We start from the raw sequence: 27,966 nt of genomic DNA, 5'->3' as shown, positions 1-27,966 counted from the left end.
GAGAAAGACCTTCGTTTCCTGATGAAACTCAGCCTGATACATTTGTCTGGAGCTAAAAATCTATTAGTGGTGGAGCTGGGATTCAGGCCCAGACAATATGGTTCTAGAGCCTGAGCTGTAACCTCTAAGCTCTATTCCTTCACTCTCAGGACTGTTTCAGGGGAAAAGAAAGGGAGAAGCCTCAGACTCTGGTTGGAAAAGAAAGAAGTTAGATAGTTGGAACGACTTCCCAAGGGAGAATGAGCTTGGGGTCCTCGGTTCTATATAGAAGACAGAACAAATAAACATGGACAAAAGTTGTTACCAGAGGGAACGTAACAGACTTCTGGGGCTGGGGGCTCAGGCCTTGTGCTTGGGGGCTGGAGAGGGACATGGGATATTTAAGGTTGGCCTGGCAATTTTGAACTGACTCCAAGACCAGTTGGGAGGACAAGGATCCCAGAGATCCAAGTCCCAAGTGGCCAACAGGAGATGAGGGCTGGTGCCCCAAAGCAGCCCTTGTCCTATCCAGCCAAGGGACAGAAGCTTTGACCTGAAATCAGGCCAGAGAGGGAAAGCAATCTGGCTGACCCTGGTCCACAAGTGACCGGAGAGAGAAGGCCTGCACTCTGTCACAGAGTCAGGGAGCCCTGAGCAGGAGGCCTGTGGGTGAAGAGGCTGGGACAAAATGGGTGTATTTGGCTTTGTCAGATGAGACCCCTCCCAATCCCAGCAAACACATGCCCCCAGCACACTCAGACACACATAGGCGGCTCATGTGACATCACACACGCAGACACAAGCATGGATGGAGCCCCTGCCATGTGCCCTGTCCCGGGCTAATTCTGAGGGTCCCTGCCCAGACTGGCACTGATAGCAGTTAGATTTAATAAAGTGTGTCAGGCAGGGTGATGGAGTTGTGTCCAGGACAGACGGCACCAGGGAGAGACTTAGCAATGCGGGGTGAGGGAGGTCAGGGTGGCTTCACAAAGGTGATGCTAGAGTGAACGGAGTCAAGGACAGAGACTGGCCATCACTGGGACACGTGCACATGCATGTACACACACATCCTTACCGTAACACACACACACACAGAGTCCACACACACCACAAGCACACACTCATACATCAGAAACACAGTTAGACACACATTTTCTTACACAGACACACTCACACACTTGTGCACACTCGCGCTCTCACACACACACACGCACACAATGTCTAGGCCTTGTCTCCAGCCTAAGATGGCTTTATTCTGCAAACCAGAGAATGCCCACCCTCCTCACCTTTCCCTCCCAAGGAAATGACCAATGGCAGGCCTGCGAGGGGCACGGGAGAGCCGCCCGCTGCCACCAGGGCGAGGAGGGCAGGGCCGCGGGTGGAGGAGGCCCCCGGGGGCACGAGCCCCGCCACCACCGAGAGCCCAGCCGGGTCAGAGACACTGAGAGCGTCGGTTTCTTCATCTGCAAAGCGAGATAGTAAACCTTCTGGAGCGCGCTGTGAGATACTGTACGTGGACGTGCTGTGAGCTGAACAGAGAGCACGGAGTTTCTGCTTTTGTTCTCGTGCTTATGTGGTGGGTCCTCTCTCACTGCAGTAACTAGAATATCGGGCGTGGGGCCCTGCATCTGTATTTCCAAAAGTGCCAGAGAATTTGTCCAAAATGTATTTACATTTATTTGAATAGATATTTGCACGGTGTACAAAATTCAGGGTACATAGGTCAAGACTTTCTCCCTTCCCGACTTCGTCCCTCTGCCCAGCCAGTCAGTTTTCCCCAGCATGCTACCAGAATTTTCTGTGTATTCTCCCACAGATAGTGTAGGTGAAACAATATGTAATCGTTCCCCTCTTTATGCAAGTGACAGCATGGTACTGTCCATACTGCGCTGTACTTTTATTTCTCACTTAAAGTAGGTCTCTTGCATATGAAGAGAGGCCTCAATTTTGCTCACAGCTTTTGTAATGGACTCCCTGAAATTCATCCAGGGAACCCCTCGCTTGCATGGGAGCGAGAGGCAGAGGCCAGGCTGGGCCCAGATCTCTTTTTCTTTTTTAAAAAAATCATGGTTTTGACACAACATTGTAAAATGATTATAACTCAATAAAAAAAAAGTTTAAAAAAATCATGGTAAAATACACATATGAGAAAATTTACCATTTTAAGCGGGGAGGGTATAGTACAGTGGTGGAGTGTGCGCTAAGCATGCACAGGGTCCTGGGTTCAATCCCCAGCACCTCCGTTTAAAGAAAAAATTAAAATAAATAAACCTAATTCCTTCTCCCCCAAAAAACAAAGATTTACCATTTTAACCACTTTTAGGTATACAATTCCATGGCATTAAGTACATTCACAATGTTGGGCAATCACTACTATTTATTCCCAAAACTTCTTCATCAACTCAGGCAGACACCGTATACCCATTAAACCATAACTCTCCATTCCCTACTCCCCACCTTCGGCCCTAGTAACCTTTATTCTACTTTCTGTTTCTTTGGGTTTGACTGCTCCAGGTAACTCATATAAGTGGAATTGTACAGTGTTTGTCTTTTTGTGACTGGCTCATTTCATTTAGCGTAATGTCCTCAGAGTTCATCCATGTGGTAGCCTGTGTCAGAATTTCCTTCCTACTTAAGGCTGAATATTATTCCATCATATGTATACAGCGTACTCTGTTTATCCATTCATCCGTGGATGGACTTATGGGTTGTTGCCACCTGTTGACTTTTGTGAATCACGCTGCTATGAACACGGGCATATGAGCCCAGGTCTTTGCCTCCTCCTGGAGCCTTGTGTGAGGTCCTGTCCATTTTGCTCCCATGTAGCATGTGGGGCAGGACAGAGGGACAGAGGGCTCAACTCTGGTGAGAGGCGGGGAGAGTGGAAGAGCTGTAAACTGAGAGAGGGGTGTGGGGAGGAGCAGGTAGAGGGTGAGAACACTCTGCTTAACACCCCCTGATGTGCCTCCTCACACTCAGAGCAAAAGCCAAAGTCCTTTCAAAGCCCTGCTGCCTCTCAGTCCTCCTCATCTTGCCCCTTTGATCCAGTCATACTGACCTCCTTGGTGTTTCTCAAACAAGGAAGATAAACTGCTTCAGAGAGGGACACTGCATTTGCTTCCCGCCCCCACCCCCACCCCCACCGCCCCCCAACTCCGGAGAAGCCCTACCCCTGGATGGCCAGAGGCCTTACTTATTACCTTCCTCTGATTTCTTTTCAGGTATCCCCTTACCCGTGGGGTCAGTTGGTCACTCCGTTAAACACTGCAGTCTTCCCTTCTCTGGTTTGCTCTCCTTCCTTGCTTGACTTTTTTTTTTTAACCGAAGTATAGTTGATTTACAATGTTGTGTTAGTTCCAGGTGTACAGCAAAGTGATTCAATTATACATATCCATATAGATATTCTTTTTCAGATTCTTTTCCATTATAGGTTATTACAAGATACTAAATATAGTTCCCTGTGCTATGCAGTAGGTCCTTATTTACCTATTTTATATATAGCTGGGGGGAGGGTATAGCTCAGTGGTAGTGTGTGCTTAGCATGCATGAAGTCCTGAGTTCAATCCCCAGTACCTCCACTGAAAAATAAACAAACCTAATTGCCTCCCCCCCAAAAAGAAAAAAAATTTCAAAAATTAAAATATTCCAACAAAGAAAGGTGTGGTGGTTGGTATAAGGGGAAGGAAAGGAGGGTAGTTTAATAAAATCAGATGGAAAAAATGTTGACAATTGTGAAATCTGGATGATGGTTACATGGGGGTTTATTAGACTATTTCTCTACTTTTTGGTGTATGTTATAAAAAACATCAAAATAAATTCCACGCAAGTTTATTATTGGGGCTGTGCTCCAGGAGACAACAACAAAGATGTGTCCCTGTCCTGGAGGAGTTTCAAGCAGTGCAGAAGGCAGAAAAGAATTCAGGCTCTGACTGCATGTAGTCATCAGAGTCATGACTGGGATGAGCACAGGGGCCATAGGGAGACATGGAGGGACACCTAACCCAGTGAGGAAAGCTCCCCTAGAGGACTCAGGTTTGACCTTTGTAACGAGAGGCCATAAAATACAACAGCTAAACCACACGCTGCCCTAATGGTCCAGGATACAGCTGAAAGCTGGAGGGTTTGCTGTCAACACATAAGGAAGAACACCTGCCCCAAACCTGAGATACATATTATCTCCATTTTAAGGAGGAGAAATAGGACGTTCAAAGAGGTTAGGTAATTAACTCCAAGTCATGCAACCAATAAGGATTTAAACCAGGGTTTGAAGCCAGGGCTGCTTGACTGCAAAGCTGGGTTCATTCAGTGAATACTTGAGGCCTCATGCTGCCTGAGGGAGCGGTGTCTCTCTTCCCAGGGTCCTAGTGTGTCTAGGAGGCCTTGGCCTGTTGCCCTGCTAAGCATTCCCCAGTGGAGTTTAGGCTGGGCACAGGAAAGCCTGGGGCTCTTTTCCTAGCCAAACTGAGCCAACAGTGTCCCAGACTTCCCCTCATTTCTGTTAGGAAGGTCACTTCCAGAAGGTCCCAGACTGTGAATGGGGAAATGAGAGGCTTTAGTTCTTGGAGACACTGCATCCCCCATATCAGTCATCTCTCCTTCAACCCCAGGTCTCATCCCCCATTTCCTGAACCTCAGGTTTGCAGTGAGAGTGGATTAATACTTCCTTTGATTTACACAGACTTGATTATTTATAAAGCCCTTTCCTTTACTTTGCCACTCCTGATCTCCACTCTACTTTATGAGCTTCTTAGGGCACACATTTATCCTTTGATTTATTAAAAACACACACAGGTCACCTAAATTATGCTGGCATCCTCAATTTGCAGTTTGGAGCCCACTCAGAGAGGTCATGTGGCTTGTTGACATTTACCCAGCTGGTGAGGGTAGAGTCAAGACAGGGAGTTCCACTGAAGCTGGGCAAAAACAAGGAAGGACTGAGCCTGGAATCAGTTTCCCTTTCTGGCCTGTTGCAGTTGCTCTTCTCTCTAACGGTGGGCTGGCTGGCAGCTGACACTGGCCTCCCATCAGACCACAGAGGCACGTGGGGCGGGTATTAAACCAGCCTTCCTCCAGGTGTTCTCATTCCTCCTCCTGCTGCCTAGCAGGCTGTGCTCCTGCCTAAAGGGTCTTCGCCTCAGCCTCCACCAGGCCCGGTTAGCATCCTCCGCCTTCCTGAGAGCATCATTTACTCTCTGGGCTGCTCTGGACTACTCCTCTGCCTGTCTCTTATCTGAATCCTTTGTTAACTTCCCCTCTTCCCACTCCACCAGCCTTGGAGGGGAGCAGGAGAGCAATGACCCAAGGGCCTTGACAGACAGATGACAAGGGAAGGAAGACGCGGCTCTGGGAAGAACCCACAGGCTCCTCAGTGGTGTTTGTGCTGAGAAGTGCAGACTTAAAGGCAGATGAAACACATTCTGCCACTCTTGAGTGGTAAAGGTTTGACCAAGGTACTCAAGCCACAGGGGAAATCTTACAGGTGAGAGTTCAGTGAGATGGTGTTTGCGTGAAAGTGCAGATTTCAAATGCCAGTGACTCAATAACTGTGTCATAAGTAGGGTATTGGTAGAAAGAATAAAAAGTGAGAAGACTGCTCTGCACTTTTCAAATAACCAGGCTGCTTGTCCCACTGGGCCCCTGGTCTCCATTTTCTCTCCATCCTCCTTGGAATCCCTTCTGAGAGCTCCTCCTGCTATAATATGCAGCTCTAAGGAATTTCCCCCTCGATGGCCTTAGCTCACGCAGAGCTACAGTGATGACAGACGTGTGCCTGGTCAGCTGCATGGGGCTGAACAGGGAAAGATGGATGATTTGGGGGTGGGCGGGTGTCATGGTATACGATGGGTAATTGGAGGGAGAATCTCTTTTTTTTTTTTTCCCAGCTTTGTGCTTTTCCCTGAGGTGTTTCCTAGCACTCAAGGCTCTCATGACCTGATTTCTAATTTCCTTTGAGGTTCCTATTTTTCCCTCATGGCTCCTCTCCCAAAGTGGAGGCCGCCCAATCTGGCAAACCCAGCCCTGCCAAGTATTAGCAAGGTCACATCCTCCTCACCTGGGTGGTAATTTACCCTGTAATAACTTTTTCCTGGACCTCCCTCTAGTTCTACTCCAGGGAAGTACAACAATTTTTAGTATTTTTAAAGTTGTGGTAAGATACACGTAAGGTTTACAATTTTAATCAGTTTTAAGTGTACAGTGAAGTAGCATTAAGGATATTTGCATTGTTCTGCAAACATCCCCTTCATCCATTTCTAGAACTTTTAAAATCTTCTCAAACTGAAACTCTGTACTCATTAAACTCCCTGTTCTTCCCTCTTCCCAGCCCTTGGCAACCACTATTCTACTTTCTGTCTTTATGAATTTGATGACTCCAGGTACCTAATATAAGTGGAATCATACAGTATTTTTTCTTTTGTGTCTGGCTTATTTCACTTAGCACAGTGCCTTCCAGATTCATCCATGTGGGTGCATGTGTCAGAATTTCGTTCCTTTTTAAGGCTGAATAATATTTCACTTTATGTAGATACCACATTTTGTCTGTCCATTCATCTGTTGATGGACATTTGGGTTGTTTTCACCTTTTGGCTATTGTAAATAATGCTGCAATGAACATTGGCATACAAGTTTAAGTCTCTTGTTTTCAGTTCTTTTGGGTATATACTTGGGAGGGGAATGGCTGGGTCATATAGCAAATCTCTGTTGAAGATTTTGAGGAGCCACCAAACTGTTTCCCTAGCTACTGCACCATTTTACATTCCAACCAGCAGTGTATGGGGGTCTCCAATTTGTATCCTCACCAATATTTGTTATTTGCAGTTTTTTGGTATGTTTTTTGCTTTTTGTTTTTACTGTATCCATCCTAGTAAGTGTAAAATTGGTATTTTATTATGATTTTGATTTGCATTTCCTTAATGACAAATGGTATTGGGCATCTTTCCATATGCTATTGGCCATTTGTGTATTTTCTTCGGAGAAATGTCTACTCAAGTCCTTTGCCCATTATCTAGTTGGGTTGTTTGTATTTTTGTTACCAAGTTTTATGAATTTATTATATATTCTGCATATTAAATCCTTATCAGATGTATGATTTGCAAATATTTCTCCCATTTTGTTCACTTTTTTTCACTCTTGAAAGCGCCCTTTGTGCAAAAGTTTTCAAATTTGAAGTCTAATTTATTTTTTCATTTGTTGCTTATGCTTTTGGTGTCACACTCAAGAATCCATTGCCAAATCCAAGGAATGAAGACTTACCCCTGTTTTCTTCTAAGTTTTTTATGGTTTTAGCTTTTATATATGGATTTTGAATCCACTTGGAGTTAATTTTTGAATGTGGTGTGAGGTAGGGTGGCCAATTTCATTTTTTTTTTTAATGGAGGTACTGGGTACTGTATATATGTAGTTACACGAAATATAATATATATGTGCAGTCGAACTGTAATAATTCTACCTAATAAAACTGAAAAAGGGGAAAAAATAAGTGGAGGTAGTGAAGATTGAACCCAGGATTGACCTAGTGCATGCTAAACACTCACTCTACCACTGAGCTATACCCTGCTCCCAACTTCATTCTTCTGCATGTGGAAATCCAATTTCCCAGTACCATTTGTTGAAGAGACTGTTCTTTCCCCATTGAGTGGACTGGGTACCTCTGTCAAAAACCTATTGGCCACAGATTTATGAGTTTATTTCTAGACTCTCAATTCTGTTCCATTGGTCTATATATCTGTCTTTATGCCAGAGCCACATAGTTTTGATTACCTTTTAGTAAGTTTTGAAAGTGGAAATTATGACTCTTCCCATCTTGCTCTCCTTTATCAAGATTATTTTAGCTATTCAGGGCCCCTTGCAGTTTCATATGGATTTGAAGATAAGTTTTCCCCTTCTCCAAAAAAGTTCTGCTGGAATTTTCATACTGGTTGTGTTGAATCTGTAGATCACTTTGAGTGACTTAACAATATTAAGTTTTCCTACCCAAGAATGTAGGATATTTTCTATTTATTTAGGTCTTTAATTTTTTTCAATAATGGTTTATAGTTTTCCATGTACAGTCTTTCACCTCTTTGGTTAAATTTTATTCTTAGGTATTTTATTACTTTAGATGCTAATATAAATAGGATTGCTTTCTTCATTTCCTTTCTGAGACTGTTCATTGCAGGTATGTAGAAGCACAACTGATTTTTGCATGTTGCTTTTGTACCCTGCAACTTTGCTGAGTTTATTAGCTCTAATAGCTTTCTTGTGGTGTTTCTATATACAAGATCATATACTCTGTGAAATAGATTTTTACTTTTCCAATTTGGCTGTACAATGTTGAATAACAGTGGTAAAAGTGTATATCCTTGCATGATAATTTTTGTTCCATAATGACAGAACCATTTCTGTGACAAACCATTTCTGTCCTAGGTAGTCTATAGCTCCAGATGGGTCAAGTTACTGGGATTTGGAAGAGTTAATGAAGGAGCCAACGAGGTCAAGCCCTGGTGGGTGGGTAAGCATTGTGTGTATGTGTGTATAGGGGATGAGGCTTCTAGCTTCTGATCTGAGTCTTATCTTTCTTGAGCTCTTAAAGCATTCATATACTTTGGCTCATGGTGTTATTCTTATTTAACAAATGACGGAAATCAGTTTCAAGGAAGTTAACCGAGGATCAGAGCAGTTAAATGATTTGCAGAAGTTAGAGAACCAGTAAGTGGCAAAGCTGGTCCTGCTGGATTTTAGTAACCTCTCAACTGCATAGGAAGATAATGGCAACTGAAGTGCGTTGTAAAAGGTTAAAGCTGGAAGGCAGAGTGCAGGGAATCCCCAGTCTGTTTCTCTTTTAACGTGGCGCCTCCACTCCCACCCCACCCTCTGCCCACTCCAACTCCTCGCGTTCTGCCCGGGGCGCAGCCCTTCCATTGGTTGTTGGTTACAGGGCCCCATGCTCATACGAGGGGAAACAGCCAATCAGTGCGGCTCGTCTCCGCCCAGCCAGCCCACGCTAGATCGCGTTGTCTTTGTCCCTCCTGTGGTATGCCGGGAATTGTAGTCCACCGAGGCATTTCTTCCTATAGTGAAAAGAGATCGAGAACTACTAGACCCAGAGAGCTGAGCGTGGAGTGGTTCCGGCTTTTAGGAGTACCCCGCCAACAATCTGTACCAGCAAACCGGCATCCAGGAACAGGTGAGAGAGGTTGCGGGGCTGGGGCTGGGACTGGAGGCAAAGGTTAGAAACTCAGCCTAAGCTCTGTAGCAGTACTTTGAGGCACAGGAGGCCCAGTCTGTTGTGTCGGAGTTCCCCCGTTTTGGACGTTGGTAGCACCAACTGGCTGATCCTGCGGATGTGCAGAAACTCCCGAACTCTGCCATGTGCTTTCCTGGAACCCCCAATATGCCTGCACACTGCTTTGCTCTTTCGCTGCGAACCGTCCCCATCAGCCCAGTGTTGCTCCGAGGCTGTCTGCGGTCCCAGCTCTGTAAGGCTCTGGACGCCCAGTCCCAGAGCCATAGACCACATGTCCAGAGCACTCAGGGTTTCCGTTTTCACTTCTCTTCTTGGGGCACCTCAGAGCCTGCGCACCCCTCTTTTGCCTACTGGGAGAGTCTTGGGTTCTAGATTTGGCACTGCCATTCCCCAGGTGTCTCCCTACCTCCTAGAGCCTCAGCTTGACCTCTATAAAATAGGGTGATTTAAGGCTTCTCCCAGCCCCCGGTCCTGAGGTCCTTTACTCTGGACTCTTCTAGCTGGGTTCCAGGACTTGGGGGAAGAAGCCAAGAGTGTAGCAATTCCAGAGGCTCCCTGGAGGAGGAGTTGATGGTTGAGGAGGATAAAGTTAGGTGGCAGTAAGTTCTAGCCACACCTATTTTAAGTACAGTCAGTTGAGTCTCAGTCACCTAGCCAAACTTTTTGTTCCCTGCATTTCTTCCTGTAAATGCCCTCAAGCTTAACCCAGAAGACAGCGGGGGCATTCTGGGTACGGAGGGTAAAAGTTTGGGAGATGACCTGGGGAACTGCCACTGTGCATCTGCCTTTGGTGCTTACTCCCGCAGGGAGTACTCGGTGCCCCCTCCCTATGCCACCCCCTCCGTGATGCCCCTGTCCCGCTGGCTGAGATCTGTGGGGGTCTTCTTGCTGCCGGCCCCCTGCTGGGCGCCCCGGGAGAGGTGGCTGGGTCCCCTACGGCGGCCCTCTCTTGTGCATGGGTGCCCAGTCCTGGGGGCCTGGCACATTACCCGCTGCTGGTGCCAAGCGTGGACAGAGGAGCCTCGGTGAGTGTGGTGTGGGTGGGGCCGTGGGGAGGGGAGCAGCTGATTAGCTTTCTGACTTGTCCTCCCTCTCCTCAGAACATTTTACTCCTCCCTCAGAATGAATGGAGATCAGAAATCGGACGTTTATGCCCAAGAAAGGCAGAATTTCATCCAGCACTTCTCCCAGATTGTCAAGGTGCTCACTGAGGAGGATACTGGGCACCCAGAGATAGGAGATGCTGTTGCCCGCTTGAAGAAGGTGAGGGATTTACAACTTGAGTGAATCTTTGGTCACTCTGTGCATGTGTGGGACCCAGCTCCGGCTTTTGGGGTACTTTTGGCAGGTCTGGGAACAGGCTTTTACCTGAGTGACTCTGGGTTAGCTCTGGATGAGTTGGGGCCTGGGCAGGTATATTTACTCAGCCCAGCCATCCTGCCTTGTGGTCCTGGTGGACCATCCAAACCGCTTAGCATGGGGGTGGTGGGCGCTGGAGGTGAAGGCCTTGAACCTGGTGGGTCTTTGATTTTGTTGAGAAAGGGCATTAGGTGTCCAGAAATCATAAGGTGCTACCTTGGCAGGGACCTGGGAGGAAGGCAGTCTGAGGTAGGCCTGAGTGAAGCTAACGTGTCATCAGAAACTCCTGCTCTAGGACAGGAATTATTGCTGGGAAACTTCAGTTGCCTAAGTCTTTATTCATTTGGAGTTTCTAGTAATTAAAGAAAATTTTTTTCTTTTTTTTTAAATGAGGGGGAAGTAATTGGGTTTATTTATTTATATTTGGAGGAGGTACTGGGGTTGAACCCAGGACCTCCTGCATGCTAAACATGCTCGCTACCACTTGAGCTATACCCTCCCCCACTGCCCCCCTCTAGTAATTTTTTTTTTTTTTTATCAGTGCTCTCTCATTTGTCTGAGGGGAACTAAGGAAAAGGAGATCTGTCTACACTGGGAAGGAGATTAAAAGGAAACTCTCCCCAATGAATTAAATCTGGTTGACAGCAGGGCAGCAGAAGGCAAAATGAGAGGCCCCAGCAGGAAATGCCTCCTCCTGGAGGAGTCGGGGATGGGTCCCCCAACCTGGGTCCCCTCCAAGCTATCCTCTGGCCAACTTTGGAGGTGGAGGGGGGCTTGTCTTTAATAAATGAGAGAGGCCTTTTATTTACAGATGGGTTGAACTATGGGTAGAAGGAGGTGTTTGTGGGGGGAGGCATGGGCTGGGAAGGGGAAGTCTGGGAGAGGTGGGGCTGGGGATGGGGTGAAGGAGAGACCTGAACATGCCACCACTCCTGTAGCATGTACAGAGTTTTCCCCAGGTTCAAGCCCCATGCTGGGCTTGGGAGCAGATTTTAATCTCTAGTAAATTTACTGAGGAAGACAAGGCAGAGAGAGCCTGGCGACTGGGGAACTTCTGGCTGTGCTCTAGGACTTGGGGGAAGAAGCTAAGAGAGTAGCAACTCCAGAGGCTCCCTGGAGGGGGAGGGGTTAGGGTTGGAAGTGGGAGAGGGCAAGGAGAAATCTGAGTGGCTGCTCTCTGGATTCTGATGCCCTGTCCCTCTGCCCTTGCCCCCAGGTCCTGGAGTACAACGCCATTGGAGGCAAGTACCAGCGGGGTTTGACGGTGCTAATAGTGTTCCGGGAGCTGGTGGAGCCGACGAAGCAGGATGCTGATAGTCTCCAGCGGGCCCTGACCGTGGGCTGGTGTGTGGAACTGGTGAGAGGATGGGGAAGGGCAGGAGAAGAGGTGTACAAGAGTGGGGGTACCCTGGGTGGGACGGGCAGGGATGGACCTGAAACTTGTTTCTCGATTGTATTTCTGTGCCAAACTTAGTGAATTACTCAAGGGCTAGCACACGTAGGGAGGCTCTTGCCAGTAGGTACACGCTTTCCCTGTAGACTAGCTGTAGGCCAGGACCTTGGAACTCAGCATAAGGTATTAACTCTTTGCTCTGAGCAGAGGGCAGCCACAAAAGTGACATAGTCCTTCTAGAAGATTGTTCTACAGCAGAAATCGAAAACTGGAAGCCCACTGATAGTTTCTGAAAATATTTAAAAATTAAGTTCCCTAAATTTAACAAAGAAGATATTTCACATAATGACCCAGATTTCTAGCATCACTTGGAAAACTGCTCGATCTGGAGCCAGATTCCCATGTAGCAACAGCTGGCTGAAGTCGAATTGAGGCCACTTCCCCAAGACAGTGCATGGACTCTCTTGTGTGGGTCTGTCTCTCTCTGCTTTGCTCCCATCTCCACATCGTCTCATCTCCTATACCCGGCTCATTTGGCCCTGGAAGGTGTATGGTATGCTGGCCTGTCCTTAACTCTTCACTGGTGACAGGGGGACTGGGTTCTAGAAGGGATGCCAGGCCCTGAGGAGGGTGACAATGAGCCCAGAAGGGAAGACGCTCAGGACTTGGTGAGTGACGGGTGACCCTGGCCTGCGGAGAGGAGCAGCTGGCCCGAGGGAGGACATGACAAGTCAGAGTCAGCCACACCGCATTCTCCTTATGAGCACAGGTCAGATGGAGCTGTCTGTCTTGCAGGTGCTGGAAATTTCAGTCTGGTGCTCGTGAGAGAGATGGGGCTGGAAAATAGAGATTTGACTCCTGGGGTAAAGGGATGATGGCATCACTGAGGACAGGCCCTGGGTGACAGAGGTGCCCCTCTAGGGATAAGGAGGGGCTGAGGAGCCCATAAACACTGAGCCAACAGGCAAGGAGGGAAGGGCAGGAGGATAGGGCGGAGCTTTGGGGCCAAGGGAGGGGAGAGCCTGGTAGAATCAGTTGTTACTAACCTTAGCTGTGCTGTAGGTTCACCTGGGAGTGTTACTCTTTTTCTTTTTTTTTCCAAACACAGCTGTAATGCCGTCACTTCCCCAAGAGGCTATTCGAGCTGTCCTCCGTGGTTCTGGATGATGTGTTATAATTTCTGCTCCTGTCTTTTGTCTTCTACTTCATCTCCTTTAATCTCTTATTTTTCTACTTCATTAACCTCCTAAAAACAAGGACATTTGCCTATATGACCACAATACATCACATCAGTCTTGGTCCTTTCTGGCTGCCACCACAAAATACCCCAGACTGGGTACCTTATAAACAATGGAAGTTTATGTCTTCCCGCTTTGCAGGCTGGGAAGTTCAAGGTCCAAGCACAATCAGGTGGAGGCTCTCCTCCTGGTTCACAGTCAGCACCTTCTTGTTGTGTCCTCAAGTAGAAGTGGCTAGGGAGCTCTGTGGGGTCTCTTTTACAAGGGTACTAATCCCTTCCATGAGGGTTCCACTCTTAGGACCTAAGCATCTCCCAAAGGTTCCACCTTCTAATGCCATCTTTGAAGGTTAGGATTTCAACAGGAATTTTGGGGGGCATGTTCAGCTCATAGCAACATCGAAGATACTTAGCGAAATTATCCAACATCGATATAGTGATATTATCTAATGTATATTCCATATTTAAATATTCCGAATTCTCCCCCAATTGTCCATTATAGGTTTTTTTTTTTTTTTTGAACATGCAGGATCCAAGCAGGAGTAATACATTATATTTAGTAGTTTTCTTCAATCTTTAGAATTGTTTCTCCATCATGATTAACTTTTCTTTAAGTCTAGGCCACTTATTTGGTAGAGTGACTCACAGTCTGATTATTTCCTCATGATACTAATTAGGGTAAAGATTTTGGTAAGAATGCTGCAAAGGTAATATGGTATATTTTCCATTACTTCTCACTATAGCACATACCTGGGAAGATTACTAAAACCCAGCCCCATGCTGTGATAGTTTAGATTTAAATCTCCCTATAGATCTAAAGTTTCCCTAATAAAAAGGGCAGTTGAGGGAGCAGAGAAGATTGAGGGAGGCCACAGAATGAATGCCCTTCAGAGATCTTGGTTGAGTGGTGCTGGTTGAAACCAGATGGCCCTTGTCATCACTCTTGGGAGAGTCAGTGAACTGGTGGCTTCTTGGAAACAGTGCCAATCCAAATAAACACACTGTAGATAAAACATGTGCCCCCAGTGTGGAAAGCCCAGGCTCCACCCCAGGGGGAGGTCAGAGGTCAAGGTGCAGATGGATGCCTCCTTCCCCAAGGACTTTGCCTGGAACAAGAGCTGTGGTCGCAGGTCGCCGTGGCCATTTCTGCAGTGCCCATGCCTGAGCTGGGGGTGGCGTTGGGCACTCCTCTGAGCAGTTGAGATTACTTGAGCACGCACAGGGATCAGGATGGGGTGGAGGTTTAAAAACCCTATCTTGCAAAGCTCTTTGAAGGAACCAGAAGGTGTGGCCTGTCTGTAAGAAGTATCATGGGGCACATTCCAGTGCTTCGTTCTCTTTTATTTCTTAGACAAAGTTTATGACACACCCACTCTGGGACCAGCGCTATATTGGGCTCTGGGAATGCCAAGAGGGCAAACACATCATCCCTGCCTCCAAGGAGTTCACAGTGCAGTGGGAAAACCAGCACGTTCTGGTATCTTCATGTAGGCTGGCACTCAGAAGAGTCCGCCCTCTGATGATGTTTAAGACCCATGGGTGAAAGTTACTGGGAGTCAGACTTCAGTTCTATCCTATTAGACCTGCACTCCTGAATGAGCTCCCTGAGGTGGGGTTTTTTACATACTCCTGGTCACTGGACTGTGTAAGTGGAGTGCCTGGGGATGACAAGGGAACAACCTTTTTTTTCCAGAAGTCATATAAAGTCCGATTGCATGAAGAAATCTTAAAGTCTTCAATGAAGTTCCTGGCAAAAGAAGAGTGCGGTGTATGAAGATGTTTCATCATCGCCCTGTTATCAGGGATCTTCTCAGGCTGCTTGTCTGGAGATGTCAGATCTGTTGTGGTCTCTTACTGTGAAAACAAGGGGGTTTTTGTCCCATTTTCTAGTTGGGAAGCCTGAGCCTAAGAGGTCATGTGACTGTCTGGAGCCCCGCCGCACAGACCAGCAGTCCTCAGCCTCCCCCTGCTGACCTTCCTTCCCAGCTCAGTGATTTGCAAAAGCAGCAGCTCTGTCGCTGGTAGAAGGAACAGTAATAAGGAGCCCTGGGGCCCTTGTTCCACTCTTCTTCTCCTCCTAGCTCCAAGCCTTCTTTCTGGTGTCAGATGACATCATGGATTCATCCCTCACCCGGCGGGGGCAGATCTGCTGGTATCAGAAGGTAAAGTGAGCGGGAAGGTAGCGGTGGGCAGGGGAACAGGCCGCCAGGAGGTGGTTACATAGAGTCCCTGGAGGTGTTCAGAGTTTTGGGTTCTTGGTATAAGTCTAGGCCAGAGATGGATGGCTTGTTTTTCTATGTCCCTGACAGCCAGGCATAGGTTTGGATGCCATCAATGATGCTTTTCTCCTGGAAGCAAATATCTACCGCCTGTTGAAGCTCTACTGCCGGGAGCAGCCCTATTACCTGAACCTGATCGAGCTCTTCCTGCAGGTGTGCTACAGACAAGGGCTAATGCTCAGACACCGTAGCCTTGGCCTGTATAAAGACATTTCTTGTCTAGCTTGTTTCAGGGCACAGGAGGTACCTGGGTTTGCTGGGAAGGGGAAGAAATGGAGGAAGGGAGTTGGTTGGGGAGGATGGCGGTGGGAAGAAGGCCTTCTGTGTCTGTGTGATCGGAAGGAGGAGTGATACAGGGCTGGGTGTGACACTGTATGGGCCTTGAGTTTTGGGGCCCTCTCTCCTTCCTGCTGCCTTTCTGACCACCCAGTTGCCAACTGGTATGGGGTGTAGGGCCCAGGATTTCAGGGCTCCCCAGCCCTGGAGAAAGCCCAGGTCATGGGTCATCATCCTCCTCTTTAGAGTTCCTATCAGACTGAGATTGGACAGACCTTGGACCTCATCACAGGCACCCAGGGCAATGTGGATCTTGGCAGATTCACTGAGAAAAGGTGAGGGACAGTGGGAACCATATCTGGGCAGTGAGGGAGGGCTGCTCTGGGTGGGCGTTGTCCTCCTGAGGAGTTTATCTTTTCCCCCTACTCAGGTACAAATCTATTGTCAAGTACAAGACAGCTTTCTACTCCTTCTACCTTCCTGTGGCTGCTGCCATGTATATGGTGAGTGAGCCTCCCCATCCCTTGCTGCTCTGCTGATGGGGCTTTTGGAGAGGAGGCCACAGAGCAGACCACTTCGGATAATCTGGTGCTTCCCCTCCCCTCCATGGCTTTGTGACTGAGCAAGTTACTTAATCTTTCTGTCTTTTTCCTCAGCTGTAAGATGAGGATAAAATCCCAAGTTTACGGGACTGTTGAAACACGAAAGTGATCGACCCATCAGGGGGAACAATAAATCCTCCATCTAAGTATGGATAGGAGTGGGGAGGAGACTGGATTTCAAAGCACTCAGTGGGATTAATTTCCCACAGTGACCTTGCTTCTCCAAGTTTCCTTTTTGTGCTGAAAGAAATTGGAAATGGCAAAAAGATTAGGAAGGATTAGAGTGACTCAGGGACTGAGCCTCATGAGAGAAGAAATAGTCCAAGTGCCTCCAGGATGGACTCACCTGCCATGACTCGCAGGAAGGCCTTGCTAAAATAAGTGGGATAGAGGCTAGACCATTGGTCAGGACTTTCTAGATCAGGGAGGTCAGGGATCTCTGAAAGAAGAGGAGAGAAGATTTTGAGCTGCACTAGGGCAAGATCTAGAAGGAAGCAGCCAGGAAGATGAAGGCACCTCTGGTGTATGGCTTAACCATCCCCTTTGCACTGTAGGCGGGCATTGATGGGGAGAAGGAGCATGCCAATGCCAAGAAGATCCTGCTGGAGATGGGGGAGTTCTTTCAGATTCAGGTAGGAAGGCGTGAGGCACGGGCAGAGAACAGGCTCCAACTTTCTAACTTCGAGCCTCCTCATTCCTCCTTCTCTGCCCCCCTGCCCAGGATGATTACCTTGATCTCTTTGGGGATCCCAGTGTGACAGGCAAGATCGGCACTGACATCCAGGACAACAAGTGCAGCTGGCTGGTGGTTCAGTGTCTGCAGCGGGCCTCTCCGGAACAGCGCCAGATCCTGCAGGTGCCTGAGAGGGGGCTGTGGATCCCTGAGCTGCTGAAAAAGGAGATAGAGCAGTGGTTCTCAAGTAGGGGTCATCTTGCACCCCAGGGGATATTTGGCACTGTCTCAGCAGACATTTTCTGTTGTCAAAACCTGGTGTGTGTGCATGTACTACAGGTAGCTCTATAGTAGGTGGAGGCCAGAGATGCTGCCAAACATCTTAGAACACACAGAATAGCTTCCCACACAAAGAATTATCCAGCCAAAAGTTTCAGTAGTGCCAAGTTTGAGAAACCTCTGGGGTAGAGGGAACAGGCCTGAGCCAGTATCTGAGCATTTGGGGTGGGGAAGGGAAGGTTCAAGATCTTAGACACTCAAGACACTTGAAATTGGAGACCAGAATGGATTGAATGGCACTGGAGATATTCTGGAATATCTGGATGAGGGAAGTGGAGGGGACCTGGAGGCACTGGGTGAAGGCTAAGTCCACTTTCCTGCCTCCAACCCTTCAGGAGAACTACGGGCAGAAGGAGGCTGAGAAGGTGGCCCGGGTGAAGGCACTCTACGAGGAGATGAATCTGCCGGCCGTGTTCATGCAGTACGAGGAAGATAGTTACAGCCACCTTATGGGTCTCATCGAGCAGTATGCTGCGCCTCTGCCCCCAGCCATCTTCCTGGGGCTCGCACAAAAGATCTACAAGCGGAAAAAGTGACCTAGAGATTGAAGGTGTGGAGGGGAGGCTCTCAATAAATTATTGTCTAACACGTGGTTCTGTTCCTGCTTGTGCCAGCCAGGGGCGCAGCTCTGTTCAGAATGGGCAAGGTGGGGAGGTGTCTGCATGGAAGCCAGGACCCCTTGGGACTGAAAGCTTAGGACGTATCTAAAGCGGTAGAAGCTGGGCTTGGGTGGGTGACATAGGCAAGACGTCAAGCGCTGGGGGCTGGGTCTGAGCCGTGCCACGCCCATGCGCGAAGGGGCGCGGCTGCGCAGCGCTGGGGGGTTGTCCTAGCGGCCCCTCCCCTCCAGTCTTTGCGGGCCGGGCGGGGACCCTGGGAGCCGCGGAGAAGCCCAACGCCGGAGCAGTTGAAGAAGGACCCTGGTGAGGATGGCTCGGTCTATGGGTGTGGATGGACATCGGGGCACGCAAGGCGGGGCAGCAGAAGGGAGCAGTAAAAAAATTGAATAGAGAAGGGGTGGGGTGGTAGCTGGATGACAGAGACAAGTGCGGATAGAATGGACAGACACATCGTTGTTCGGAGCAGGGTCGAAGGTATACCGCGGATGTAGGCTGGAGCCCAGCGTTTCTGCAGGTTGGCCTGCCAGGCAGAGTTGACATCCTGATGGCTCCTCTGTCCTTTCCCCCACGCCCGCCCCTTTCCTGCGTTAACCAGGCAGATACACCTACCCCCCAACCCCCTACCGCAACCCCTTTTCAGAGCATCTGGGCGGGGCTTCCCTTGGTCGCTTCCCTTAGTCCCTTCCCCTGGGAGTGAGGGGCAGCGCCAGACTGCAGCAGAAAGGACCTGGAGTCCATTCCGGGCCCCATCCTTTTACAAGCCCCCGCACCTCCAAGGAGATCCGAGAGCGCAGCCGCATTTTCTGACCCTCCCCGCCCCATTCCCTGGGGGGTTACATCCGACTCCACCTGCAAACACTGCAGGGGAAGCTAATGGCCAGTAGATGTCTATTTGCATCTCATTTAAATATTGTGCAAGTCGCCTTTCCAGGCCTGCTCCAGCCGCCGGTCACCTCGGTGTCCTTCCTGCGGCCCGCGCCCTCACTGGCTGGGTTTCACCATCCCTGTCTTCTAGGTCTGCATCTGCGGTTGCCAGGTACGTGGATGTGAGGCCCGATCCTCATTCTCTAGAGGACACCCTGTCGCTACTGGCACCATGCTGTCCCCTCAGAGGGCTTTACTCTGCAACCTCAACCACATCCACCTCCAGCATGTCTCCCTGGGCCTGCACTTGTCCCGCCGTCCGGAGCTACGGGAGGGGCCCTTGAGCACATCCCCTCCCCCAGGGGACACTGGGGGCAAGGAGAGTCGGGGCCCCTGCAGTGGGACCCTGGTGGATGCCAATTCCAACAGCCCTGCTGTGCCCTGCCGATGCTGCCAGGAGCACGGGCCAGGCCTAGAAAACAGGCAGGACCCAGCACAGGAGGAAGAGGGGGCTGCCTCTCCCTCGGACCCGGGCTGCTCTTCCTCTCTCAGCTCCTGCTCAGATCTTAGCCCTGATGAGTCCCCCATCTCAGTCTACTCCAGGGAACTCCCTGGCAACGAAGATATCCACCCTCAGCCCAGCATCGTCCCCCTGGAGCAGGGCTCCCCTCTGGCTTCCGCTGGCCCAGGCGCCTGCTCCCCAGACAGCTTTTGTTGCTCACCTGATTCCTGCTCTGAAGCTTCCTCTCCACCCGGCCCTGGCTTGGACTCCAACTGCAATGCCCTGACCACCTGCCAGGACCTCCCTTCCCCAGGGCTAGAGGAAGAAGACGAGGGTGGGGAGCAGGACCTCCCTACCTCCGACCTTCCAGAGGCCGATGATGAAAAAATCGATACTGGGAAAACCGAGCCCAGCTGGAAAATCAACCCCATTTGGAAAATAGACACAGAGAAAACTGAAGCTGGCTGGAAAATCCCTGAGAACAATAACTCTGGTTGGAAAGTCAATGGGAATACTAACTCTAGCTGGAAAACTGAACCTGGAAAATTCGACTCCGGTTGGAAAACCAACACAGGAATAACTGATTCTGGCTCGAAAACAGATGCAGGGAAAATTGATGGGGGATGGAGAAGTGACGTCAGCGAGGAGCCGGTGCCCCACCGGACAATCACGTCCTTCCACGAGCTGGCCCAGAAGCGCAAGCGGGGCCCAGGGCTGCCCCTCTTGCCTCAGGCCAAGAAAGACCGCAGCGACTGGCTCATAGTCTTCTCGCCCGACTCCGAGCTGCCCCCTACAGTGTCTCTGGGCGGCTCCCCAGCGCCTCCCCGGGAAGTCACCACCTTTAAGGAACTCCGATCCAGAAGCCGGGCCCCGCCCCCGCCAGTCCCGCCCCGAGACCCCCCAGCTGGCTGGGCCTTGGTCCCGCCCCGGCCCCCTCCTCCACCCGTCCCTCCCAGGAGGAAGAAGAACCGACCTGGGCTGCAGCCCATAGCAGAGGGGCAGCCCGAAGAGGGCAGGGCAGGCAGCCCCGCGGCTGGCGAGGAGGCCCCAGCCGCGAAGGAACCGGAGGAGCCCGGCCCGCAGGCCGGCATTGAGGGTAAGAAGCCGCAGGAGGTAGCAAGAGGATGGCTGGGCTTCAGCCTTGTCCACGCCTCCAAAGCTTCCGACCCGGCCCCTTGTCTCCCCTTCATTCTCTGTCACCTATTCTCCCCGTCCCTGTCTACCAGGGAGCGCTCCGGGAAAGGGAAACTGGGTGGACCCTTGGGTTACGGGACTAACTCTTTGCTCCCTCTTTCTCCCGCCCCTCCTTGCCTGGCTGCCCTTCCCGCTGGCCTCCTTCCCCTCTGCACCTGCCCCGCCAATCCTGCCTGCAGCCGGTCCCCTCCTGCTCCCTCGGCCCCTGGTTTTCCGGTTCTCGGCTGACGGGCGCCCCCTGTTGGAGGGTGGGGGCCTGGGCGCAGCTGGGTCCCTGCTCCTGGCACCTCTGGGAGGCTGGCCCGGCGCTGGGCTACGGCTACTGGGGGCGCCGAGTTCCCCAGAGGAGAAGCTATTGCCTGTCCGCCTGTCCCCGGTGGGAGCCTATTCGCCTCCGCCTCGAGGGGCCCTGCCCTGCCTGGCCAGCCCCGAGCTGGCACTGCTGCTGTCCCCGCTCTTTCCCAGAAGTAGCACCTTCCCCGCCGCGGCTTCCCCACCCCGCCAGGTACCCGCCCCCCCGCTGCCACCGCCACCTCGTCCGCCGAAGGCCCCTCGCTGGACCAGGAGCCCACCGCCTCCACCCAGGCTACGTAAGACGGACCCGGGCAAGCCCCGCTGGCCTCGCCTCAGGCGGGGCCTCCCCGCCCACTCCAATGCCCCGCCCATCCGCCACCAGACCTCTACTTGAGTTTTTTCCGGGGTTACCGGCTGGGTCCTGCCCTTCAACCTGGGTGGATTCCAAGTTCATTGGTCCTGGGGAGTCTGGCCCTGCTGGCTCCCTGTGCAGGGCAAAGGTTGCTGCTTTCCCCTCTGCGTGGCCTGGCCCCTCTCCCTAGAGGCCGGGGTAAGGTGGACACGGGCTTATCCGGCTTCTATACTCAGTTTGAGTCCCAGCAAGTCCATTGTTAGGGACCTTGGGTCACACCCTCTGTGGAATTCCCTGGCCAGTGCAGTTCGAGCCTGACCCCCAGCTTGTTCAGGAAGGGTGGAGGGTGAAGCTTGCTGATCTCATTGGTTGAAGAATTTCTGGTCACTCCTTCTCCACGGGGCCAGCCCCACTTGGGCTGCAGGGGGCGCCCCTGCCGAGATGCTGGCGTAGGACCTGGGTTTCCCCTTTCCGGCGCCTTCCAGCCTCCCAATCCTTGGGTCTCCTTTCCTTCTGTCTATCCTCCCATTCTCGTTTGTCTGTCTTTCCATTGGTCTAGGCTCCCCACGTGTTCCCTGGGTCCCCGCGAACCGGACTAGGGCCCCTGGCGGGCGCAGGGCTGCCCTTCCGTTCCCTCGCCCAGTTATCTCCCGCCTGCCAGGCCTGGCTGGCGGGAGGTGAGTGCGGCTGTCCCACTCTGAGACTTCCGGGGACCAACGAGGTGGGAGCTGGGCCCAGAGGAAGGGAAATGGGAACCGGGAAGCAAGGGATCAGGGTAGCAGTGCATATATATATACAGGATTTCGCCCCAGGTGGGACTGCCCTGTCCTCCACCCAGCCGTGTGCTCCCTTTTCCAAGGGAGCCGCAGACCCACAGGAGATGACCCGTGCGGAAGCCTGGAGTCCTGGGGGTAACCCCTGGTAAGTGTCACTGCCTTCTTCCCTTATCCCAGTCCGCAGCTCCTGGTCATTCGCCGGCGTCTCGGGGGCCCAGCGACTGTGGATGGCAGAAGCCCAGGGTGGGACTGGCCAGCTGCAGGAGCAGAAAAAAGGTAGGACATCCTGACTTTTGACCCTTGGCTTAGGAATCAACCTCCCGTCACTTAGACTTCCTCTCTTAGGCCCAGATTGCGTAAACCGGCCTCTTGAAGCCCCTCAGGTGTGCCGGGGAGAGACAGGGGGCTTTGATGCTTCTTCCCTTCCCTGACCCCATCCCAGGTCTCCTGATAGCTGTCAGCGCTTCAGTGGATAAAATCATCTCGCACTTCGGGGCCGCCCGGAACTTGGTTCAGAAGGTGAAGTTGTCTCTTGAGGTGGGGTGTGGGGGTGAAGTGATGAATGTAGCTCTGGGGGTGTAGGAACCGTTGGTGGGAAAAAGGTTGGAAGTATCTGTGGACCCATTTCCATTGTGCTGCCTGTAGGCCCAGTTGGGGGATAGCCGGCTGAGCCCAGATGTGGGGCACCTGGTGCTGACCACCCTCTGCCCAGCCCTCCATGCCCTGGTGGCTGACGGGCTGAAGCCATTCCGGAAGGACCTCATCACTGGGCAGCGCCGGAGCAGCCCCTGGAGCGTGGTGGAGGCCTCTGTGAAGCCAGGTGAAGGGGGAGAGTATGGGACGGGGCCCGGGGCAGGGACTCAGGCAGGCCTAGGGCCTGGCTGACAGCACCCTGTGTCCTCAGGCTCCAGCACTCGTTCCCTTGGAACCCTGTATAGCCAGGTCAGCCATCTGGCCCCGCTGCGAAGCAGCCGTAGCCGCTTCCATGCCTTCATCCTGGGCCTCCTCAAGTGAGTGGCCTTCTTTCTGGCACCCCTCCCACATGGTGGGTGCCCCATGTCCCCAAGGAAGGCCTCCCCTCTTCCAATCTCATCTCCTATCCTCCACCCACAGGGAGGTGGAGTTGTCCACCTCCCTGAACTTCCGTTCCCTCCTCTCTCCCCAGCACTAAGCAGTTGGAGCTGTGGTTTTCCAGTCTCCAGGAAGATGCAGGTCAGAAGCTCAAGAGGGAGGGGATGGGGTTGCTAGGCTGTGAGAGAGGGAGGGAAAGGGATCCCTTCTTTTGGTTCCCCCTGATGCCAGAATGATCCTAATCCAGATCTCTGATCTTATTACTCTTCTGCTTAAAACTCTGAAGGAGTTCCATTGCCCATAGGAAGAAAGACTCAAATCCTCACTGTAACCTCCAAAGTCTTGGTTATCTGGCCTGCCTTCTTCTCCTGCCTTCAGGTCTCGGGCTTTCCCTGGTCCTGTGACAGTCTTCCTTTTCTGTTCTTCCTGCCCCAGGGCCCCACTTTTGCTGTCCCTCCACCTAGAATAGGCCTCCCTGTCCCTCCTGCCTCCTCCTTAACTTTCACTCATTCTTTGAGTCCTTCAGTGAGGCTCCACCCTCACCTCCGTCGAGGCTAACTTACCCTGACTCCCCACTCATCCGCCCATTTTGGTTCCATGGCCCTCAAGCCCTCCTTTTATATATACATATGTATTTGTCACCACTTGCTCTACATGGGACTCCATACGTGTAGGCCGTGGGTCCACGCAGGCAGGGATGTGGCAGCCCTGCGCCTCACCGTGTCCCCCTCTCTGCCCCAGTGCCCTGTGTGGAAGGAGGCCTGGGAGGATGTTTGTTGACTGGTGGGCTAATGCAGGGAGTCCTCCAGGACTAGGCCCAGAGCAGGGGCTGATGTTAGCCTGCTTTTTCACAGGCCTGCTGTCCCTCCTGTACCTGCCCACCGGATTCTTCTCCCTGGCCCGGGGTGGCTGCCCCTCCTTGTCCACGGAGCTGCTGCTCCTGCTGCAGCCATTGTCGGTGCTCACCTTCCACCTGGACCTGCTCTTTGAGCACCACCACCACCTGCCCCTGGGCCCGCCTCAGGCCCGTGCGCCTCCAGGCTCGCCTCCCGCCCTGCAGCAGACTGTGCAAGCCATGCTGCACTGGGGGGGGCGACTGGCCCAGAGCCTCCGGGGGGCTTCTGGGGAGACCCCTCCAGACCCCTCAGCCCCCTCAAGTCCTCCCACCCGAGGCAGCTGGTGGGAGCAGCTGACCCAGGCCTCCCGAGTCTATGCCTCTGGGGGCACTGAGGGCTTCCCTCTTCCCCGGTGGGGATCCAGGCGACACGGGTCAGGGACTGCAGCTGAGGTCGTGCAGGAGAGATCGCCGCCCGCAGAGGAAGCGGCACCTGGCAGAGGCGTATGGCTGGGGAGACTGTTTGGAGTGCCTGGGGGCCTCACAGAAACTGAGGGTGGAGCCCCGAAGTCCAGGTAATGGGGTCCCTGGTCCCTTCCCTGACCTCTGACCCTCTCAGAGCCCCCAGTCATCCCAATTTGAAATTCGATAGGGATTCTTCAGGTCAGATATTGGCAATTTGCTTTTCTGCGGCCATGAGCTAAAAATGGTTACGTTCTTAAGTAGTTACGTCCTAACAGTAATGTAAATATCTACATAATGTTGTCCATTATGCCTCCTGACCCGCAAAGCCAAAAATATTTACTTTCTGGTCCTCTAGAAAAAAAGGAAAGATTTGCTGACTGCTGCTCTAGGGTTTGACCATTGGTGGCTCTTTAATGGCTTCAGGTACTCTCCAGGGACCCTCTGGGCTTCTCTAAGCCTGCTGGTTCCATAGGTTCCTTTGTGGTTTTTGGTGTTGTAGACCTTTGTTGTCACCTCCCTAATCACCCTAAAGGTAACTGTGTTCCACAGCTGCTACTCTGCCCTCTGCAGTGACCAGCTCCTGACCTCTTCTGAACCACAGTCGGGCCCCTCAGCCTCTTCTTCCCTCCAAAACCCTGGTCACTTGGGTTCTTTTTCTGGAGGTGGGGGTGACTTCTGTGACCCTGTGTCCTTTCCTCCAGGAGACCATCCAGCTGGCTGCCCCCGACAGTAAGTGTGTTGACTCTGGTGAGGCGGGGGGCACCTCCCGAGACTCCCTCTTCTCCTGAGGATCTGGAGGCGTCAGCATCCAGCATGGCGCAGACCCACAGGTAGGGAGGATCGGGGAGAACGTGCTGGTGTGCACGTGTGCGTTATTCACATGTGTTTTTCTGTCTTCACAGTGGATGAGTGGCGGTGTAAAAGGCCTTGGGCTGTACAGTCAGTGCTTGGCTTGCATTGCATCTCTGCTTTTTATTATTGGTGTGACATTAAGTTCTCCGAACCTTAGTTTCTTTCTCTGTGAAAAGAGGATAGTTTATACTTTTGTTATGGTTGTTGTGAAGACTCAACATAATTTTATAAGCACATCCGGCACATAGAAGGTGCCCTTTAGTGGTAACATTTACTACTGTATGTGTACACAGTGTGCCTATGTGTGTCCACTCAGGGGCTGTGCTTCCCTTTAGTGGCTGGGGTCTTCTAATTTGGGACCAGGGGCTGCATCGACTTTAGAGTCTGGCTTCTTTTGAGGTCTCTTAATCCAATGAGCTAGGCTTCTTGACTTTTGATTCATTCAGCAGTATTTTTCAAATACTTACTATGTGCCAAGCATTATGCTAGGGGAGGGAATGCAAAGGGAAACATGCTGGGAGTCTCTGCCCTCGTGGAGCTTGTAGTCCAGTGCAGATATCAATGAATGAACAAGCAGTTGCAATTCTGTGTGGTAAAGATTCTAGGGAGGGAAGACTGAGTCCTTTGGAGCCCTATAGACAGGGCGTCTTTCCTAGATTTGTGGACTCAGGGAAGGGCCAGTGATGGTGTGGGGTGTGCATCTGGCAGAAGGAACAGGATGCAAAGGTGAAGAGGCCCGAGTGTGGTAAGGGAGGAACTATGGGTACATGATGGGTTGTGGCTGGAGTGGTGGATGCTGGCAGCAGTGATGGGGAGGTTGGAGGATTCAGTAGGCCAATTAAGGAAACTGGATTTCCCTCTGAGGCAATGGGAGCCTCTGAAGGGTCTTAAGCCTGAGGATGATGTGCTTGCTTATGTTTTAGGATCTCTGACTGCTGTGTGGCGAACAGAGCTGGAGAGGGAGATCAAGAGAGATTTAGGCAAACCAGTTAGATTATATGCAGTGGTCCAGCTAGAGGCTAGAGGCCCACACTAGGATAATGGCAGTCTTTATCTAGATTGAAGAGAAAGGTAAATGCAGTAGTGGGAGATACAAACACCAAAGAAGTTTTGGTGATTGACTGAATGTAAGGGCTGAGACACCCTGGTTTTGGCCAGGAGCATCTGCGTAGAAGGTAGTGCTGTGTACTATAGGGGACACGAGAGGAGGGACTGGTTTAGAGGGCTGAGTCACTTAGTTTGCGTATGGTCAGTTAGAAGCACCAGGGAAGTGCAAGTCATGTCAAATAAGCAGCTGAGGAGTGGGCTTGGAGCTCAGGAGAGGGCTGGGGCCCCAGACAGAATCAACATATTGATAGATGGTCCCTATGTCTTTTCCAGAGCCCAGTCAGTTTTCACTGAGCTAAACCGAGGGAAGCTCCATTCAGTGGGAAGATGAGGCTGGGGACAGCACCCCTGCCTCACTTCATCCCAGCATTTCCCTCTGGCTCCTCACAGGGCAGTCCGGGCTCTCTGTGATCACACTGCTGCAGGACCCGACCAGCTGAGCTTTCGGCGTGGGGAAGTGCTGCGTGTCGTCGCCACTGTGGATGAGGACTGGCTCCGCTGTGGGAGGGATGGAGTGGAGGGGCTGGTGCCTGTGGGGTACACTTCTCTTGTTCTCTAGGCCTAGGATCTTTCCCTTTTTGCATCTCTTGCCCTCCTGTCATCTGGAATGGAATGGCCTGTGAACACTAACCCATGTAAACTGATCATTCCTGAAGCATTTTCCCTGTCTGCAAAAATGACACTTTCCTCCCACATCCAACTCTGCTAATAAGTAAACTTTTCCTTCTTCCCTCCCATGCCCACTTATAAGGCGAAATCTGCTCTTCTTCCAAATATATAAGAAGGAATTTCCATCTCTTTCCAATCTGCATAAGGGAATATCTCCCGTCCTATCTGCAAAGTGGAAATCTAGCCACCTGCCCCCCACCCCCCTCCGTCTTCTTCATCTGTAAGTGGACTGTGCCAGTACAGTATATGCCTCAGTTCCCTAGAAGGGACTCTAGTCTCCTTCCTGTGTGGAACCTCCCCCCACTCCACCCTCCCCACATTGCCTGTATTTATGATGTGCTCATGCTGTACTAGGTGCTGAAGTCGGGACACCCCTGGTGGGTGGGCCTGTGGTGTGGTCTGCCTCCTTCCTTTGTCCCAATAAAGTGTGGGAGTTGAATGTGTCTGTCACTGTTGGTTTCAGAATACAGTCTGTGGGGGAGAAGAGGGAGGCCCTCTTATGGGGAGGGCCAGTGCTTACTGTTCCTTGAGGGATGGAGAAGAAGCCCCTGATTGGTGCCTGAATCGCGTAAGTGCCTCTCTAGTCCGGGACTTGATTGCTTCGCTTGGTGAGACTAATAAGGTAGCCTGAGTAGATAGAGTTGGGAAGACTTAGCCCTTGAAATTACATTCATTAGATTCGTATCTGAGGTGATGGGGAGGATTAAAGGGTTTCAAGAAATGACATTTTTTTCTGTTTAATATCACCATTCTGGAAGTATAATAACTAACTTATCTATTACTTTGTTAGTAGTTAATGAGTTTCCTTTCAGTCTTTTGAACTGAGCAAAGCTAAATACCCTAGAGCTTCAAGGATGGGGCTGGAAGTCACTATGAGTGCCTACAGGAGACTCACTGAAAGGTTAGAATAATAGAAAGCTATTATTGTAACCAGGCAACAGGAAAGTTAGGGGGAAAGCTTAGAACTATGAGGTGAAACACAGGGGAAAGAAATCTAAGTTTTAA

General features: G+C 51.2%; 2 protein-coding genes and 1 long non-coding RNA gene across 14 annotated transcripts; 2 read left to right on the top strand and 1 right to left on the bottom strand.

Moving 5' to 3' along the window:
- Positions 1–9,032: 9,032 nt before the first annotated feature.
- Positions 9,033–17,948, top strand: FDPS (farnesyl diphosphate synthase). Of its 5 annotated transcripts, XM_032464105.1 has the most exons (12): positions 9,107–9,142; positions 10,009–10,227; positions 10,303–10,465; positions 11,778–11,918; positions 14,885–14,959; positions 15,273–15,353; positions 15,501–15,623; positions 15,993–16,081; positions 16,177–16,249; positions 16,903–16,980; positions 17,070–17,204; positions 17,696–17,948. In XM_032464105.1, exons 2-12 carry the CDS (start codon positions 10,049–10,051, stop codon positions 17,894–17,896), a joined length of 1,338 nt encoding a protein of 445 aa, XP_032319996.1. In that variant the 5' UTR covers positions 9,107–9,142; positions 10,009–10,048; the 3' UTR covers positions 17,897–17,948. The 5 variants fall into 5 exon arrangements, with proteins under 5 accessions (XP_032319998.1, XP_032319997.1, XP_006172750.1 ...); XM_032464107.1 differs by lacking the exon at positions 10,009–10,227 and having other exon boundaries at positions 9,033–9,142; positions 10,324–10,465; XM_032464106.1 differs by lacking the exon at positions 10,009–10,227 and having other exon boundaries at positions 9,033–9,142.
- Positions 14,512–21,717, bottom strand: LOC116658712. Of its 4 annotated transcripts, XR_004313995.1 has the most exons (4): positions 21,074–21,717; positions 18,461–18,500; positions 17,079–17,234; positions 14,512–15,340 (listed from the first exon to the last, which is right to left on the bottom strand). It is a non-coding gene; the product is annotated as an uncharacterized LOC116658712 (long non-coding RNA). The 4 variants fall into 4 exon arrangements; XR_004313994.1 differs by lacking the exon at positions 18,461–18,500; XR_004313996.1 differs by lacking the exon at positions 18,461–18,500 and having other exon boundaries at positions 17,079–17,237; positions 21,219–21,717.
- RUSC1 (RUN and SH3 domain containing 1) lies at positions 18,152–27,411 on the top strand. 5 transcript variants are annotated; one of them, XM_032464081.1, is made up of 11 exons: positions 18,152–18,283; positions 18,996–20,442; positions 20,720–21,130; positions 22,140–22,238; positions 22,405–22,481; positions 22,608–22,782; positions 22,867–22,972; positions 23,128–23,174; positions 23,888–24,443; positions 25,035–25,163; positions 26,683–27,411. In XM_032464081.1, the coding sequence occupies exons 2-11, from the start codon at positions 19,077–19,079 to the stop codon at positions 26,849–26,851; spliced, it is 3,135 nt and encodes a 1,044-aa protein (XP_032319972.1). In that variant the 5' UTR covers positions 18,152–18,283; positions 18,996–19,076; the 3' UTR covers positions 26,852–27,411. The 5 variants fall into 5 exon arrangements, with proteins under 5 accessions (XP_032319972.1, XP_032319973.1, XP_032319975.1 ...); XM_032464082.1 differs by lacking the exon at positions 20,720–21,130; XM_032464084.1 differs by lacking the exons at positions 18,152–18,283; positions 18,996–20,442 and adding an exon at positions 21,746–21,863 and having other exon boundaries at positions 20,661–21,130.
- Positions 27,412–27,966: the final 555 nt, after the last annotated feature.

This window comes from Camelus ferus, chromosome 21 (genome assembly GCF_009834535.1).
Source record: "Camelus ferus isolate YT-003-E chromosome 21, BCGSAC_Cfer_1.0, whole genome shotgun sequence".
NCBI classification, from domain to species: Eukaryota; Metazoa; Chordata; class Mammalia; order Artiodactyla; family Camelidae; genus Camelus; species Camelus ferus.
Note: the sequence above shows the minus strand (reverse complement) of the source record. Positions and strands in the feature narration are given on the sequence as shown.